This window comes from Rattus norvegicus, chromosome 9, assembly GCF_021556685.1.
Source record: "Rattus norvegicus strain SHRSP/BbbUtx chromosome 9, alternate assembly SHRSP_T2T, whole genome shotgun sequence".
Classification (NCBI taxonomy): domain Eukaryota; kingdom Metazoa; phylum Chordata; class Mammalia; order Rodentia; family Muridae; genus Rattus; species Rattus norvegicus.
Genome location: NC_141542.1, coordinates 57,921,376 through 57,940,835, shown reverse-complemented (window position 1 = coordinate 57,940,835; position 19,460 = coordinate 57,921,376). Strand labels below are relative to the sequence as shown.

The window sequence follows — 19,460 nt, the reverse complement described above, 5'->3', positions numbered from 1 at the left end:
ATTTCAAGTGACCACAGGACACACTTGACTTTATCTTTTAATGAGATATTCTTAAAAATGAAAAAAAATACTTAAAAATGTCAAATTGTTTTTGTTAAAAAAACTGCTGTGTAATATAAGTATTAAAATTATTCTGAGGCTATGATATAAACTGTACATTGAAAATGATTAATAATTATATTAATATCATCAAGAACTGGAGTTCTTGATGAGAAGGTTACCAAGGTAAAATGGTGACTAAGTAAAACTTGTAGTCTTAAGTGAAATTGTCCTCAGAGTTGATTTAAGATCTCCTCTCCTCCTTCCTTCTCTCCCTCTCGTCCCCCACTCCTCATGTGTCATGTGTCTGTCCTTCCTTGCTCTGTCTGGTTTAGGAAAACTTGATGAGCTAAGACCCAGTAACCCTAAGGCTGGTTCCTCGACCCTGGATACAGTTTCTCCCTGGCAACACATATGGCTTCACAGAGAAGTGTTTAAGAAAAAGGTCAGAGCAGTTTAGGCCTGTGGTATCTTCTCTTGTCAGGAAACCACAATAAGAGAAGAAGGAAATGATCAAAGTCAGCAGCAATAGCGAAGGACTTAGACACCAACCTGGGACTATCCAAAGATGGACGACTTTTTTTTTTAAGAATTATTTATTTATTTTATGTATGTGAGCACACTGTTGCTATCTTCAGACCAGAAGTGGGCATCAGATCCCATGGCAGATGGTTGTGAGCCACCATGTGGTTGCAGGGAATTGAATTAAAGACCTCTGGAAGAACTGTCAGTGCTCTTAACCACTGAGCCATCTCTCCATTCCAAGATGGACAGCTTGAGTGTCAGCAGATTACTGTTACTTTATAAAATGCTGTATGTAGAAAACACCCGTTTCTTATGATGTGGTATAGCAGTCACACAGATTTCAGAGGCTTCTTTAGCATGTTCCTCTATATTTACTATAGAGGTAAATTATTTTTTTTAAGGCAGGTTTTGGAGATCTCATCGGTCCACAATAGAGATGTCTACAAGCCTTAAACAATTTGCCCACAGGGCCATCCTAGGACCAAGATGCCTTCTAGTAAATCACCAGAAACAAAAAAAGAAGTTAAGCCTAAAGGCATCATGTCCATCCGATTATGCTGGTCATTTCCCAATCATGTTACTAATGTCCAACTGGAGAACACACAAAACCAACGACATGGTAAGAGGCAGTCCTTCAGTGGCTTCCTGTGTATGGAGTGATGGGGATTGGCATCTATGCCCAGAGATTCCTGGCTGCATGCATTTCTTGACAAGATCACCAACTCTGTCATCAGCCCTAGTATTTTGAATGTTTCAGGACATGTGGATAAAATGTTCTGCTAGGGTTGGCTTCTCCATCTCTCTAAGATTGTATTTTTTGACGCCTAAACTATGATCTCTTCAGAAGTATTTTCTCTGGATCTCACTCTGTAGAACAGGCTGGCTTATAGCTCACTACGTAGCCAAGCCTCTAACTTATAGCAATCCTCCTTTGTCAGCTTCCCAGGGCGTAAATGAGCAGGCCTGCTTGGATTATCTTTCTCAGTAGAATCTTAGTGGTGAATTCAACACACAATACACAGCTGCAGCTTCAGTGTTTTATGAAGGAGAAAAGGTCGGGTGCGGATACCTGAAGCACAAGGTATGTTCCCCAGATCTGCATCTGCCATTCCTGGATAAGCCCCATGACACCTCTGAAGTACCCAAGACTCTCATGTAAAAGTGCCAAAGCCCATTGACTTACTCACGGTCCGTTACTGAGTACACACATCAAGTTGTAGCAGTTATGTAAGCTACGAGTACTGTTCTCCGAGTTTCTATGTCACCCACCAAAAATAGGTCTCAAAGAAACCTACAAGTTGACTGGAAGCTCCCAGCCTGGGCTCTGACCAATATCACCATGGCATGCAGATGCATTAAGAAGGGCCCCTACCCTTCCCACAGAGCACACATACACCATTTCCTGTTAGCTCTGTGGCTTGGTCACTCTGAAGAACCTCCTTACCTCAGCCCTGACCCACTGTGCTAGAGATCTCACATCCTTAAAAGCTCCTTCTTGAAAATATGACTTCCCCTAGCTTTTGTCTCTTCTTCAGAGCCACACTTCAGGAACTGGCGACTCCCAAAATCCTTCCCAGCAGTCCCCCACCACCACACTGGAGCATTTAAAAGTACAACTCAACCTGGCTTTGGACTCCTTTGCTAATGTTCCCGTTCCGGCACCGTGTCTGTACCTCTCCTCCTCACACTGCTCTGAGTCCCTTGGCAGCCCTCCTGGTTTGCCACTGAGCATTAGGAAAGCGCTTCTCCCCCGTGTATCTTGGGGTACCGTATTCAGTCATGCCTCACCTAGAAGATTCCTCCATCTGCCTTTGTCTTTTTGCCCCAAGCTGAATGGCCAGTCAGGCACCAGGACACTCACCCCCAATCTGAGCTATGCCTACCGCAGCCTGAGTGTATGGAGTAACCAACCACATCCAGTTTGTACTTGAGGACCATTGCACAGGAGGGAATTCACACCTGGTGTTATCAACATGCTCAAAAGCCCATGGCTGGGGAAGGCACAGACCCAGGGTAGACCCAACTACTGTTACCTTGCTGAATGCTGATACTGTCAAACTCCTTCTACATCTCTATGTTTGTGCCAAGACAGACCTGGGCTGCTCTCAACCTTGATTAAAGAAAGGTTTGTTTTGTTTTGTTTTTTGACGTAAGTGGCAGTCATTGCAAAGAAAGATGCATAACAGATCAAAGTTCTGAGAGCAACTGAATCTTAGTGCTCAGCCCTAAGTAAGACACCATTGTTAGCTCCGCCCTATCTCCTGCCAAGGTTCAGGGGGCATCCTGGAAGAGGAGGCAGGAAGAATATAAGAGCTGCTGTGCCGTCTTCTGCACATGACATGGCCGTGACATTCTGAACTCAGAGCGGCGCAAGACCAAACCAGCCAACACTGTAGCATTGATGGGAAAGATGTCATAAGGATTCTAGCGCTAACTGTTGGCAGATGATAGCTCCTGGGGGAGATAGAATCAGCCTTCTTTGTAGATGTGGTTACTAGTTAGTGTTCTCGTGGATGGCCCCTTGCAGCATCTACAGGAAACACTAACTGGACTTAGGTTATTTCAAACCTGAGAGCGATGTTTATGTGGGGAACGTTCTGGGGAACAGGGAAAGGTGGCAGGAAAAATGAGTGTGGATATAATATTTTATTGTATACAAACATGAGGTTCTCAATGAATAAATTATTCAAAAATATACACAGAGTGTAACAGGTGTAACGATAGCTGTCAGAGGGCCGTGTTGAATTTTCCTCATCTCCTTAAAACAGGTGAGAATCAATGTTGAAAACCAGGCACTGCAGTCTTAAAGAAAAAGGATGTCAAGAAGTCTTAGTATGATAAATGAAAAAGACACCAAGAGACATTTCAAATCTAAAGTATGTATTTGGCAAATTTAAGGCAAAATACATTTCATATGAAAAAACTTCACATGTCAAAGCATAAGTAATAAAAGAACGAAGCACGTCTCAAACTCTACAAACTCTCTTCTGAATCTAGGTTCTCACACACAGAACGTAAGACGGTGGTTGAATTTACCTTTCTTTCTCAGTCAGTCAAATAGCACACAAAGTCATGAGCTACAAAAATTACTTGAGAATCCCATTCTTCTTGCTTTTCTTTTTTGTTTTGTTTTGTTTTGTTTTGTTCTAGGACAGTCTCTACTTCAGACTTTCCTAGAACATTCCTGCTTAACCCAGGCATTTGCAAGCCTGCACACAGCTTTGGGCTTCTCTGAATCTTCTTTTCTATGCAAGGTCAGCATACACCCACATGGGCACACACACACACACACACACACACACACACACACACACACACACACACACACACATAAGCAATTCTCACAGACAGCTACTGTTTTGAACCGTGGAGAAAGCCCCAGTGTGAAGGTTCCCTTTAGAGAAACTAAAGTGTCTTCCAGTGCCCAGAAATGCATATTTCAGCAGAAGGTGGTGTGTGTGTGTGTGTGTGTGTGTGTGTGTGTTTCTGTTGGTCTGTGTGTTTGTGCAAGTATATTTGTGGTGTCTGTATGTGTGTGTGTATATGTGTTTGTGTATTTGTCTATGAATGTGTGTTTCTGTATATATGTTTGTGTATCTAGGATCGTATGTGTTTGTGTGTGTGTTTCTGTTTGTGTGTGTGTTTGTATGTTTGTGTGTGTGTATGCTTGTGTTTGAATGTGTGTGTATGTTTGTGTTTGTGTATGTGTATGTTTCTGTGTGTGTGTTTGTGTGTTTTCTCTGTTGCTATGTCTCTCCTCTGTCCTCTCCGTTTGTTGCTCATGTGAAAGCTGCTGCCCTTTGCGGACCCGCTTCCCCGCCTACTCTCTGGCGCTCATTTCCTCCACTGAGCCAGCCATGAGTAAGGACCGGTACTGCTATCAACAGTAAGAGTGCATTTGCAGAGCAGTCCTTAGTCCCCTTGTGTGTATTTATTTTAAACTCTGTGATTTTAGCGATGAGGAAATTGAAGTATGAGAAGTTGGATAAAATTCTAGAGCTCACGATGGAAGCAGAAATCCCAAGATTGTCCATCAAATTTGGCTGCCCCAACCACACGGCCCCCACCACACTGAGACCGCCTGCATGCGAGGGCATTTGAAATGGCTCATAAAAACATCAAGCAATTGTTGTTCGCTTGTTACAGTTTAGCACATCATATGATCCTCCAGATAAACATCCACACAAAGCCAACAAAGGCTTTAAGGCACTAAAGTTGAAAGGCCCACTGAGTTCTCTGAACTTAAAGTTCTGTCTGCCGTGACTGATATCAAGGCTTCCATTTCAAAGGCCTAAGAAAAGGTTGAAGAAATAAGGAAGCTCTGTCTTATCTCTGACTGAGTTTCTAAGAACTACCTTGCAGCACCAAACACCCTGAAGCCAAGTTCCTGGAGCTTTCTCTCACTCAGCCTTCTCTTGTCTGGATCCAGACCTTCCCCTCCCTCCTTCCACCTCCCATGAGAGCCATGTACCCCTGAGAGGCAGTAAAGACTGGTTCATAGAAAATACCTCTGCCCATGCAAAAACCACCAGTTGGAATCCATTGTTGGCTGAAAAATCCTGATGAGGTCCCTTATTTGGGGATAAAATCAGTTTGCCTGCCCACCTCCGTCTTTGCTGAATGGAATAGTGAGAAATGCCAGCTCCGAGGCAGTGGTTCTCAACCTTCCTAATGCTTTGATCCTGTAATACAGTTCATCACGTGGTGGTGACCCCCAAGCATAAAATTATTGCCATTGTTACTTCATAACTGTAATTTAGCTACTGATATGAATCATAGCATAAATCTCTTTGAAGATAGAGGTTTGCAAAAGGGGCCACAACCCACAGGTTGAGACCCACTGCTCTAGGGGAAGGAAGCATAACAAACTGATTTCTCGTGAATCCCCAGGTCTTCTGGGAGTTCAGGATCACAGTCAAGGTTCTGTTTCATCTGTGATGACCCAATGACAAATCCCGTAACTGGGAGTGGGAGGGATATTCACAAAATTCAGTCCTTTGAACCACAGCCACCGCTGTGAAAAGGCACACACACATGACCTCTAGCAGGGCTTCACTTCCCTTTAACACTGAGCTAGTCTGAAGCTCAAGGTGCTGAGAGAACAGGCCGGGCCTCTGATTCTTCTCTCCATGGCTTGACGGCTTTGGCAGGCATCAGGTAAAGAAGATTCTTCCAGAATCGTGAGTTCGAAGAGAGTGGCTTGTCAGCCTTCCACCTCAGAACTCTGTAGGACTTGAGGAGTTTCAGCGACGGCGGGAGAAAGGTGATGTTGCTGGCTGGAGTAAACTCGATTAAGATTATTTTAATCTTCCTCTCCACCAGTGCTTGGTGGAGTCCGCTCTCCAGCTCGAGCCTGGATCCATTAGTCATGTAACTCTTGCTGAGGACGATGATTAGCCTCCGGCTTTTCTCTATCAGTGAATGGATCTCATCAACGACAGCTGGGAGGGCAAGGTTTGCATCAGTTCAGAGAACTAAATGGCGGACACAGGAAAAACTATTGCATGCTCTCGTTTTATGGTATTTACGGCATTTAACTTTTGGCTGCATTTACCAAGGTTTTCTTTAAAGATAAAACATCTTTTTGAATCTTTTTTTTAGACATCTAGCAAAATAATCATCTTAATAACTATAACGGTGAGCGCTCACTTGGCACTTTAAAGCTTCCTGCGTATTGATTCATTTCGACCCCACAGCATCCTCACAGAAAGGCTCTGTCACCCCCATTTTGACAAAGCACAGGGCAATGCTTGCCTGCAGTCACATAGCTGGGGAGTTACAGACAGACAACCCAGATGAAGTACGCTTTTATCATCACAGACTTGTTCTTCATGTTATGTAGGAAGGTTAAAGATGTAAAATGATAGCTACCTTAGTTGACCCAAAATACTGGTTATTTTAGCCCGGAGGTGGGCTTTCCCCAAATGGCTGGGTAGTAAACACTCCAGGCACATTCTTTCTTCCTACTCAGCAGTTCACAGAGATACTAATGACCACATGTGGCTGTAGTTAGGTAAACATCGTTAGCCATATATGCCAAGCCTTGCTCTGGACCCCAGAGAGTTTAACCAAGCCTAGTCATAATTTGGCAAACGAAAAAAATAAAAACCCTTTACTCTTTTTTAAAACTAGGAACTTAGAAGGAATCGAAGGAAATACAGTAAAATGGTAGTAAAAATATGGGTCCACACTTCGGAAATAATGACATAACTTCTAGAAACCAAGCACACCCGCATGGCCTGTGTATGGCCAGCGTGCTGCACCTTGTAAGAAGTGCTTTACCTCCAATCAGAACTGAACATATGCTTTGCGCTTAGTGCCATTTCACCTTTCGGATTTGTGCCGTGAGGAGGACATAAAGCTATTTCCTGTTTGCTGCCATATTTTCTTTCTGGTTCAATTTAATGCAAGTGTGGCACAATAAATGTGGGACGAATGCATTAATTATGGTGACAGTGATGACTGCTTTTCTTTTCTCTTCTTCCTCTCCTTTTCCCCCTCTCTTCTTTCTCCTCTTCCAGTTTCTCTTCTGCCACCTTCTTATCCCGGTTCTCCTCCTCCTCCTCCTCCTCCTCCTCCTCCTCCTCCTCCTCCTCCTCCTCCTCCTCCTCCTCTTCTTCCTCCTCCTCCTCCTCCTCCTCCTCTTCTTCCTCCTCCTCCTCCCCCTCCTTCTCCTCCTCTTCCTCCTCTTTCTCTTCTTCCTCCTTCTCTACATCTTCTTTCTCCTTTCTTCCTCTCTTCCTCCTTCTCCTTTTCTTCCCCTCTTCCTCCTTCTCCTCTTCTTTCCCCTCTTCCTCCTTTTCCTCCTCTTTCCTCTCTTCTCCTTCCCCCTTCTCTTCCTCATCTTCTTTCTACTTCCCCTCCTCCTCTTTCTCATTAGTTAATTTACTTAACATACACATGTGCCATGTCTATGTGTGTATGTGCACACAGAGGTCAGAGTTGGACCATGAGTGCCTTCCTTTCTTGCTTTCCATGTGGTTTAAGAGGCAGGGTCCCAGAAAGAGAAATGGCTGTGCCTCTCCTTAGGTGTCAGACCTGTGGTAAGAGTGAAGGGGTCAATGTGGAAAGGCTGGAGTTATTTTCTCAATATTTTATTACTGTGTGATAATGAAAAGTTGCTTATCCAGACTGACCTAGTTAACTAGTAACTAGTCATAAACTGACCCAATATCTCCTGACTTAAAGGACTTTGGCCATATGTACCTCCTTAAAGTAAAAAGACAAACAATCATTTCCTTGAAAGAATTATCTTCACTGGCTGGCTGTCCAGGATTCCCTTTCTTACCTCCACCAGGCACCACATCTCTTTCAAATATGCACAACTTATAGCCAAACTGTTTCTCCAGGACCCTGGGTAACGTCTCCACAGCAAAAGTGTACTCTTCTCCATTCTCAGGATGACACTCTCTCAGGTAAGACACAAAGGCATCATATGTTTTACCATCTAGGAGACAAGGCGGACTCTTTTAATTCATGATGATGAAGAAAAAATTAAGTAAAAACCTGTGTCATATAAAGAGAGCAGAATTGTTGATTGTCAAATCCCAGATGCATAACAAGCAACCAATGATCTAAATATTTTTTTAAAGCTTCTGCCTTAAGACTTCCACCAGAGGAGGAAGGAGCGGGGAGGAGACTAATAATCATGATATTAAGGCATGTATAGGGAGCCCAGAAGACCCTCATTCCAGGATTGGGAAGTAAGTTACACCTTCACTCATTCACGTCAGTCAATTCTACCACACCACTACTGGAAGTTTCAGTCTCTAAAGGCCTTTAAAACATAATGTCAAGGCAAAGTAAAATAAAGTAAGAGACTCAAATCAAATCGAGACTATACTCCAGAGCGCAGAAGAAATAGTAAGAGTATTTGGAAGAAGATGCTAGCAACAATGAAAAAAGAGGTCATGGGTTTAGAGGAGAGCAGTGAGAAGCATATGGGAGGGGTTTGAAGTTGTAATTATATTATAATCTAACACACACACACACACACACACACACACACACACACACCTCTAGAGTGTCAAATGCCAAGAGGAGAAACCTATGATCCACTGGAAGCTCAGGAGTGATCTTCAAGCGGGCTCCCATTGAATCCTTGATAATGGAGCAACATATAGATGTCTGGGAGAACAACAAAGAGGAAACATGTTGCCTAACCAACAAAGGCAGTTCGTTCTCTGTACCGGGTGAGTAAGCGCATACAGGATTCTCCTTTTGGTTTCGTGCAATCTACTGAAGCGACACATACAACTTGACAGGACTGAAAAGAAGCACATTCACAGATGAAAAAAGGCCTGTGACATGGTCAGAGATGAACAAGAGAGTTTGGCTAGTGAAGAGGAGGGACCTCCTTAGTCAAGCTTTCCCAATAAGAAAAACTTGAGTGATGTCCTGCATAACGTAAGTGGTGCAGATGGGGGAGCAGGGTGGTGGCAGTAGACTAGTTTGTTTTTATCATACAGAAACTTAGATGGCCAAGGAGTCAAATCTGCACCAACTGAATTGAAAGGTAAACCATATTTGGGTTTCCTATTAAAGTAAAATGGGATGGAACAACTCTGGGTCTATCCCTCTATATACTGTGCAGTCAACACCCAATGGCCAGGCCCCATTTCTTTACAATTAAGTTCACAAATCAATGCTTTCTCTCTCTGGCAAAAGCTTGCTCCATTCTACTCACAGTACTCTGTTCTACCAATTTCTTAGGGCCAATTGCTGATATAAAACAACTGGTTTAGCAGAACTGCACGTGTAAGAAAATTTTGATGAAGATTACAGAATCATATGCTCCCCAAATGTAGGAAAGATGGGTGATTATAAAACTAGTTAGTAATGTAGACCGTAACTACTGCCTCTGGGTGATGCTTTTAGATGGCATCTACCTACCTATTGTTCAGGCAACAAAGAATTGAATGTTTGTAAATGGTTTTATCAAGTCACTGACGAACATGGGCATCAATGGGTAAATAAAGCAGAGGATGACAGATTTCTTGCAATCAAGATCTAACTAAGCATGGGAAACAAGGAAAGCAATCTCACATGCATCTAGAGCACATGTAACATGCCTTAGTTCTTATGCATGAAGAACTAGTTCCCAAATACTAACTGACTTCAAGTTCCCTATTTCAAGTAATTATTTTTATGATATAAATCAGCTAATTTTCATCACAATTTATTTTTTTTTAATGTGGATAGTGAGAGGTTTGGTGGAAAAACCTGATTTCCTGATGATTAGTTAATACTTTTGATCTCTAATTAATGATACTATCATTTTATCAGTGGTCATTTAGGATAATAACGAGTAAATTATGTGCATCATTTTGACTGTGTTTTGGTAGTTTTGGGCTTGTCGGTTCTTTTTGTGTTCTGTCAAAACACACAGCATATTGTTAGCTACAGAGTTTTCTTCCCTAGACATATCTTCACCTCTGCCCTTGTCACAGATTGCACCTGTTCATGGAACTCACTTGGAGTGAAGTCACCTAGCCTGTGTTCCTGAACATCTCTGTGCATTGCTATATTAACTGTGATAAGGATGAGTTGGAAAAAAATGACTGGGGCTGGAAAGATGGCTGAGTGAGCTTGAGTTCTTGCTGCTTTGCTGAAAACATGGGTTCAATTCTCAGCATCCATGTGCTGACTGACAGCCATCAGTGGCTTCACTTCCAATCAGATGCCCTCTTCTGCCTTCTGCAGGCTCTTGCACACATGCGGTGCACAAACACACACTCAGGTACACACATGAAATAAAATCGAAGAGTTTAAATAATTTTTTTAGAAAATTTAAACAAAAAAAAAACAAGGATGTATAAGTTGGGTCAAACAAAATGGACAAAGGGAGACTATTATGGAAGCTCAGGAGAAAGGTTATTCGATGCCCATTTAAATACAAATATTAGTATTTCTGAGCAGGGACCATGGAGAAAAAGCAATATGTGGACCTTTTACTTCACTGTCTCATATCGTTTCAAAGGAAGGTGACATCCATACAGGCTGAGAGTCATATTCCTGAGCATACTGGCTGTTAATATTAAAGGCTGTAGACATAAAAAAAGATGATGCAGTTCTATTATACTATAATAAAAATGAAATAAGTTTAAAAAAAAATCTCAGCGAAGTGTATTGAAGAATCACTTCATAGTATGCAGTTAAGGGATCCTTTGTCGCTATAACCCCAAAACTGGATACCAAAAAAATACATATATATAAAGATATACTTGGGTCTCCCACATAGCCACATCACAGCAAGCAAAGATAATGAGAACATGGCACATTACCTTTCTCAATAAAGATACTGAGGGAACCTCACCTGAGACAGTGTCTGGAAATAAGAGAAAACAGAAAGCGCTGGGCCAGAATGGGCCAGTAGTGGATATGTTGAAAAAGGAGACACACACACAAAAAAAATCAAATATAAAAAAAAGGTTGCTTGTATTTTTAACATCATAAAATGAAATACAAATTAAATCCACTCAGTCTCAGCTCCTCATCTATTAAATGAGCAGGAGTCTGAGAGTGTGTGGGTGAGGGTATAAGGGAAAGTCAATGCCATCCTTTCTATGTAGTAATGTAAACCTTCCAGAAGGAAGGCAATGGGACCACACCTGTCAAAGCCTCCATGGCATTATCAGAGATTCCACTGTGGAGAGCATCTCTGTGGAATTACAGCATGGCTAGAAAGCAATGGATGGATGCCTTCCTTCAGCACAGCATCTCTGTAATAGCACAGAGGCAAGAGTGCAAACACCCACCCATCTGAAGGGGGCATAAAGGGTGATGCTTAGACAGGAGCAAATTACTGGGTATGAGGGCACACACCTGGAAGCCCAGGGTTTGGGAGATGGATCAAAATGATACATAGTCATGGGGAGGCTAGCCTGGGCAACATGAGACTCTATCTCTAAGACAGGCAGACAAGCAGGCAGGCAGACAGACAAGCAGACCAACACACAGACAGACAGACCAATCATCCAACACAGAGACAGACAGGCAGGCAGGCAGACAGACAGACAGACTGACTGACTGACTGACATGCAAGCAGGACCTGAAAGATGAGAGATTTCTTCAGTAACATGAACAGATACATAAGAAATCATAAAGTAAAAAGTGAAAATAATAAAGTAGGGTAACTAAACCAAGAATCAGCTTCTTTAAAGGCATCAAGAAGTAAGAATCCACATTAATGTCAGTGGATGTAATAGCAGGTGGAGACATTGTAGGACTCAGAGATGTGGACAAGACAGGGAAGGTCTCCTGCTTTATATTTACAAATTTCAATTTTGACTTCTATGACATTTTATTCTTTTCTTTCTTTCTTTCTTTCTTTTGGGGGGGGGACTGAGAACCAAACCCAGAGCCCTGTGCTTACTAGACAAGCGCTCTACCACTGAGCTAGATCCCCAACCCCCCTTTTTTGTCTTTTTCTTTTCATTTTTTTCTATTAAAAATAACAACACACACATACATAAACCACACAGTTAGGTTAACTTCTTCAGAGCATAATAATCTTGAAATTTGAAGATTTGCAGTCACTTTAAAAAACATTGAGAAACATAGGTGCGATGGCCACAAAGAGCTAACGGATCTAGGAGACTGACACAGATGATTTTGTTTCTCCCCAGTGTTCCTCCACATAAATTATTTGACCTCCTTTTTCCCAGGTCAAATGATGAAAAGGATTATAGAAAACTCAACAAAAAACAAACTTTATTGGGTATAAAATGGTGCCTAGAGTGTGTAGTGGTGTGTGTGTGTGTGTAAACACACGTAGACGGACAGCACGGGACATGTGAGGAGACAGTTCACAGACATGAAGCACCAGAAGAAACACACCTGAGTAGTCACTAACAAGCACAGACTTGCACATAGCCCGCCTCAGTGTAAGCCACACAGTGTAACTCCTGACTCCAGGCTGGGAAGCAGTCTCAGATTGTTAGCAGTGTCATCCAAATAAAAGGAAGACCAGTGCGTCCTTTACTTGGTGCAGGCATGAAAACATGAGCTAGGACGTCCCTGTCACAGCGGCAGATTACCTGTTAGTGTCTCGTCTCTTTCTGCTACACGTCTATAGAATAAAACCAAATCAACTTTATAAATGATGCACAAAATCACCACGCACACTGCTGCCACAGAGGTGAGAACAACCATGGTTATTCCTCTCATAAAGACATGGCCTTGGATGTCAGGTGTTTCTGCAGAAAAAGTGTGAGAGAAAAAGGAAAATCATGAATCAAAGACTTGTGGCCAGCATTTCCCACCATCGCGTGTGGTGGCTAGTACTTATCCTTCGCTCTGATGTAGGCGTCTGTCTCCCCACTTGCTTCCATATTCCCCCTAGGTCCCCACACTCCTGCTAGTGGTTTAAGTGGGAAGTCTTCTTACTCCAACTAGAAAACATGTGCAAGGCTATCCAAAAACACGACATAGAAGCATGCCATTTCAGGCCATTCGTATCTGTGGAATTTAGATTTCTGAAGCAGTAACATGCTAGGGTGGGGCACAAAGGACTGGATTAAGAATCGCTGCTATCGGATGAGTCAACAGTGTCTTCAACAGGGGCACACTGGACAGAGAGAATCTGGGTTTCCAATACGGCTGCATCAATTGGTTTGTGTTTTAGGAAAAAGAATCCTTGAGGCTTCTAATCCCTAGTCTCGTTATGTGCAAAGTAAAAATTATAAATGAGCCTCCTGCTTAGCTTACAGTTGCTGATGAATGAGACACTCCACAGAGTGTGTGACAATGCTTGACGCACAGCACTTGGGGTTTCGACAAAATTGTAGGCAATATACTCTTCAAAAGAAGAGGTGTGTGCCCCAGATCCATTCAGCTTGTATTCACCACAGATAAACACAAAAGAGGTAAGAGGGATATAAAAAATAGAATAATTCTTAGCAGCCATCCAAGAAAGTTGCTGATGGCTAAACTGTGTCAAAACCTTCTGGGGAGGCAGGAGAGACAATTCAGTGATTAAGAGTACTTGGTGCTCTTGCAGAGGTCCAGGGTTTGGTTCTCAGCATCTACTTGGAGGCTCACAACCATCTGTAACTCCAATTCTAGGGCCAATCTGACTCCTTCTTCTAGCTGAAGTGAACACCAGGCTCATACTCGATATACGTGCTTACCACCCATACCCATAAAATACATTTAAATAAAGCCTTTTAACCCGATATTGTTGTTTAGCTGAGATTAAGTGTTAATCACAGTTTACTCCTCATTTGACCAACAACATTTTATTGATTCACAATATACTAATCTTTGTAATGATTCTAATTTTTCCATAAGCTTACCCAATGCTGCAGCAACTACCTACCTATACCCTGCCTTTTCCCTTTCCTTTTGCTTATTCTCCAAGAGGAAATACTATTGGTGTGGGGATTTCCACATCAAACAGTGTAAGCCTCACTGAAGCTTTTACCCTCCTATATAGCGCACTTTTAAAAGATAGCCTTTCCAGTAAAATCAGTCACTCCATCAAGTGAACAATTATGTATCTTTAATAAGAAAACTTAGAGGTCATACTCTGGCATTCCTACATCTTTGAGAGAGATCTATGAATTCCTGATGCTCCAGAGATGGGAAGATCCTATTCCCCAGGTGACATGCGTGAATTGAGAGGAGCAATGAGAGATGGGAGCTCTGAGGATGTGAGAGGTGTTGAACTGGTATTGAACAGTACCCAAGAAGCAGATCAGGGTGCTTCTGCTTCACAAGTGCACAGACCGCACAACTGACACTCATGTGACAAGAGAGGATGATGGAGGAACTCCCTGTGGGAAGAAAGCAAGTAGATCTAGACCTATGAGCTGAGACTTTTGTCACCTTGCTCTGTAACTTAGGATGGGTCTCTTCACCTATGAAAGCCTGTTGTCAAGACGGGCTGACATCACAGAGAGAGTCAGCGCAGCCGGTCAGGAAGAGCAACGTGTCTCATACCTTTTCTCACCAAGATGAAGCTTTTGGTGTCTGTGGCTTCTTCGTTGGCCACGGTACAATTATATAAAACATTGAGATATTTTTCTGTAACTTTCTGAATTCTCAGGATTTTTGAAGCATGCAATTTGCCTTCAAAAGTCCTGTAACGTTAAGAGAAGATAATTTAGCAACAGGCTTTGCTCATGAGAGGTAAGTCTGCTCAGGAAATGGGAATTTACAAGTTTAAAATATTGAAAGGAAGCTTTGGCCATGTTTCTGTTTCTGGTGTGAATTAAAATTAGTTTCCTGACTTCTCAAAGGAACAACAGAATTCACAGAAAGGCTGGCAGCCAGCTTTCATCTTTCATTGCCCTAAGTGAATCTTGAGCAGCCAGAGTCTACGAAGAGATGTTTAGCTTACAGTCAAAAGGCATGACACATGCTCTAGCAGGGCCCCTGAGCTATGTCACAGCATGGCGGCAGCATCAGAAAAGGTCTTTTTCTTCCATGCTATAAAGCCATCAGACTTCAATCACAGGGTCTCCACTCTTGTGGTGGTTTTGAATAAGAATAGCCCCAATAGGCTATTTGTTTGTTGTTAAAGATTTATTTATTTATTTCATGTACTGGGTACACTGTCACTGATTTCAGACACACCAGAAGAGGGCATCAGATTCCTACCTCAGACGGTTGTGAGCCACCATGTGGCTGTCGGGACCTCTGGAAGAGCAGTCGGTGCTCTTAACCAATAGGCTTATAGATTTGAATAATGGGTCACCAGGCAGTGACACTATTTGAAAGAGTTAAGAGACGTGGCCTTGGGGGAAAAAGTGTGTCACTGGGGGTGGGCTTTGAAGTTTCAAAGAGCCTTTTCCAAGCCCAGAGTCTAGCTCTTCCTGTTGCCAGCAGATGTAGCACTCTCAGCTCTTTCTCCAGTACCACCTCTCCCTGCATCTCCCATGCTCCCTGCCAAGAAGATAATGGGCTAAACCTTTGAAATTGTAAGCAAGCCCCAATTCAATGCCTTAAAAAAAAAGATGAGTTGGCATGGTCATGATGTCTCTTCACAGCAACAGAACCATGACCAAGACAACTACCCAATCCAGTCAAGCCAAATTTTGAAGGCCTCATTCCTTTAAGGACAGAGTGGGTTTATTCTTCCATTCTCTATACATTCAAAAGATAATGGCACTCAGACTCCTGTAGGAGCACAGGAAATGACAAATCACATCAAAGCTGCATCAACTGGATATTCTCAGAGGTTAAGAGAATGGACTGCGCTTGCAGAAAACCCGCATTTGATACACCATTTTTCCTCTTTCAGAACATTAATAAAAATAAAGCATTTGACACAGTTCTCAAAAATCCAAGAAACTATGATAGCATTTGATTGCCCTTTTATGAGGAGCTTGGTGGCTTTCCTCCAGACTCTGCCTAGCTGGTGCCTTTATAAAACGATGCTAAAAAACGCTCACTAACTTTCTCAGGAAACGTCTTTCTTCAGGCTTAGACAGGTACAGCAAACTTCTGCATGATCGGTCACATTGGAACACAGTAATGATGGTGATAAACAAATTGTAATTATAGTTAAAGCTAGCTGAAACGTCCCCTCAGCCACCCAGGAGCCCAGCCTCTCTTCTGCTGTGCACATATGTGAATTTTACAGCACGCACCACCGCATCTCTTATATGTCACGTGTACACACCATGTTGTCTCGTTCCTGTCTTCATGCACGTTAGGGTCTAAGCTGTCCTCTTTCCTGATGCTCCAATAAAACAGATCATTTCTATTCAGCACAGCACTGCAGTTCAGCTCCACATCTTCTCCTAGGTAGAAGTCGACCGTCTCAGTTTTGAACTTAGAAACTCGGTAGACATTTCAAATATAACCAGTGTGTGGTTAAGTGACTGTGAAATAGCACCACGTTCAGAAAATAAAAATTGAAGAGACGCTTCATTTTAAATTTTTAAAAATTACAGTAACGGAGAAGAGTCTTGTAGTGATGGCTAGCCATTACCAAGTGATTAACTGACTTCTGTTTAAATATTCACCTTAAAATCATTTATTAAAATTTAGGGAGTCGGTGGACTTTCCAATCTTCAAGTGTAGACAGTGCCAAGCCAGTGTCTCTCTTAAACTACCAGAAAAACAAGATAGGTACACTGTACAAACTGATTACATAAAATAAAGGAATTACCACACAGGGGGCACGAACAAGAAATGGTGAAATTAAAGTGTAGTTAGAAAAGGTCACCTCTAGGTAAGTAAACATGGGCAGCCATTTATTGGACTTGAAATAAGCAGGAGTCTCATAAAGCAGAGAGTCCAACTTCTCTGCTTTGCTTGTGGGATGTGGGGGCAGCAGCACAGCTCTTGGGAATCTCAGCGAGGGCTTGGGTAGCATGAGGCTGCAGAGCGTCGCAGATATTTGCAGTGGGACCATAGGAGAGCAAGTGTAGACCAGCCAGGGTGTAAGGGATTCATGGCTCCCTTACAGCCAATAAATGTGGGTATACGTGGGTATATGGGTCAATTAGATAGGTCTATAAATTAAGCATTGGCTGAAAGCAAGAGAAGAGGAAATTTATTTTAAAGCAATTCTTTCTTATACACATTACTTTTATTAAAGACAAAAGCAAACATGCATGCAAATGAGAGGTGCGCTTGTTTGTTTTTATGTAAAGAATTAAACATTGGCTGAATAACTGGTAACTCATGATCTGGAACAGCTTCAATCTTACTTAGAAAGGTTCAAATTTTGGTTTTACAATCATCAAAGCTGAGACAACGTTACACAAATATGTAATACAAAATGGCAGACATGGATCTAGGGACCTTTCAGGAATTCTATCCTGATCCTGAACTAAAATTCCTCCAAACAATTTTGTTAAAAAATAAAATTCAAGTCTGTAACTCAAACAGCCAATTTCAAAAGGAAACACTCTAGCACAGTACAACCCAAGGGTTCACCAATGACAGGAGGGAAACCCCAAAGGCATTGTTTTCTGTCTTTGTTGTTGTTGTTGTTATTTTGTTTTGTTTTCTGTAATTAAGCCATTATGCATCTATAAGGCTACAAGCCTATATATACACAGTAAAGAGACTGAACCTTCTGATGCACACCAGTCTTGATCCTGGGACGAGGTGTTCAGTCCTCTCCCATGGTACACAGGAAGAAGGCATGCCTGTGCATAGTATGCATGTGTGTGTATGTGCATGTGTGCATGTGTGCATGTGTGTATGTGTGCTCAGAACGGAGCACATGGTGAGGTTGTATAAGTCAGTTCCAGTGACTGCTGCTCCTAGAAACATCTTGGCTTCTTTGCGGTTTTGATTTGGAATTTCCTGTCATTGCGTATTCAGAAAGATTTTACTTTTGCCAGATTTTCCATACTGTGGTCTCAACTCACACTCAAAGAAGCTGTGTTCTAGCGGCAAAGGTTTGCAGCCAACAGGAGTACAGAACTCACTCGAACCCCCGCTATTTAAGTGCACGACAGATTGCATATAGCACATCTGCTCTCAGCCAGCCTAGCTGAGTTCTGAGCAGTCTGAGATCATTATGAGTGGTTTGGCCTGTGTGTGAGCTATTCAGTAGATACTGGAAATCAATATTCCTGTACTTTGGTAGGAAAAGCTATCTCCAATCATTCAACCCACTATCTGGTTTAGATATGCAAATTTATTCCATCCGTCCTTGTTTTTATATTTGAAAGAAAGTAATTATACCGAGTCTTAAGAGATGTCTATACCAACAGTTCTCAACCTGCAAGTCATGATCCCTTAGCGATTGAAGGAGACTTTCACAGCGGTTGCCCAAGGCCATCCTTCATGTTAGAGATTTACATTATAACTATAGCAAAATTATGGTTATGAGGTAGCAACAAAATACTTTTATGGTTGGGGTCACCACAACACCAGGACCTGTATTAAAGGGCCACAGCATTAGGAAGGTGGAGAACCACTGCACTAGACAAATCCTACAAGTATAGCTGATTCCAACTGTGGCCAAACCACAGAACAAGATTGAATTATCCCTCCAGAATATCATCACCATTTTTTTGTGTGTGTTTTGAAAGGTCAATGGAGGAAAAATAGTGGGAGGAAAACCATGGCTGAGCGCGTAGTCTACAAACCATAGACACCCCGCACTGAGTTTTGAACAGAAGTGTCATTTAACTGATCTAAAAGGTTCAACAATGACATGCTTTTCCACACTTTGTGATATTGATCAATAAATATGTAATGAGTTGTATCCAGTGAGCCAGATTTACTCTTGAAAACCCGACAATGGCCCCATATCATAAATTCAGAAAATTCACATTGTAAAACATACCTAGTTCTACACCAACCTTCGCAGACTTTGATCCAAAAATAGCCGGAGTTATTTTACTGTTCCCTGAAAGGAAAACAAAACAAGCAAACAAACAAAAACAAAAATCCATTAGAATTGCCTCGAGTTCCTTGAGGAGACCCGTCCATTGGAATGTGGTCATCCCATGTAACAGAGATTCCAACACTGCATTTCTAGATTATACTTGGTTCTGTTTTCTCTGGTTTAAGTGGCCCAAGAAATGTTAGAGGAACAACTTAAAATAACCAACTTGCCCTTTTTAAACTGTATGCCATTCTCAGTGTTCCATTCCATTCCATCCAAACCAGGACATGACTTATCCCCTGTTCAGTGCATCCTTACATTGTATCCCACCAGCCTAATCACCATGATATCACGGTACTTGTATCCAAATATCCTGCATTCTACATCATGACCACAAAGCATAAACATAGCAACTTTGACAATTTGGCTTCAGCACATTGCTACATTTCATTATTAATTATGTGTTGCTAATCTGTTGCTGTGCCTAATTTATAAACCAGATTTTACTACGGGCACATTTATAAACATAGCATGTATCAGTTTCAGTTCCAACTGTGGTGTCAGGAGCCCCAATAGGTTTTGGGCTTTTTCTACGGGT

The 19,460-nt window shown here is 42.1% G+C and overlaps 1 protein-coding gene across 2 annotated transcripts in view; it reads right to left on the bottom strand.

Moving 5' to 3' along the window:
- Nucleotides 1-3,427: 3,427 nt before the first annotated feature.
- The window catches only part of Il18r1 (interleukin 18 receptor 1), a 34,392-nt gene continuing 18,359 nt past the window's right edge, over nucleotides 3,428-19,460 (bottom strand). The window contains exons 7-12 of one of the 2 annotated variants that reach the window (XM_087565241.1): nucleotides 18,821-18,883; nucleotides 16,190-16,310; nucleotides 14,506-14,645; nucleotides 12,603-12,761; nucleotides 7,853-8,011; nucleotides 3,428-6,005 (exon numbers count right to left, since the gene is read on the bottom strand). In XM_087565241.1, coding sequence (XP_087421367.1) covers nucleotides 5,650-6,005; nucleotides 7,853-8,011; nucleotides 12,603-12,761; nucleotides 14,506-14,645; nucleotides 16,190-16,310; nucleotides 18,821-18,883 — 998 coding nt within the window. In that variant the 3' untranslated portion in view covers nucleotides 3,428-5,649. 2 annotated transcript variants of the gene reach the window in all.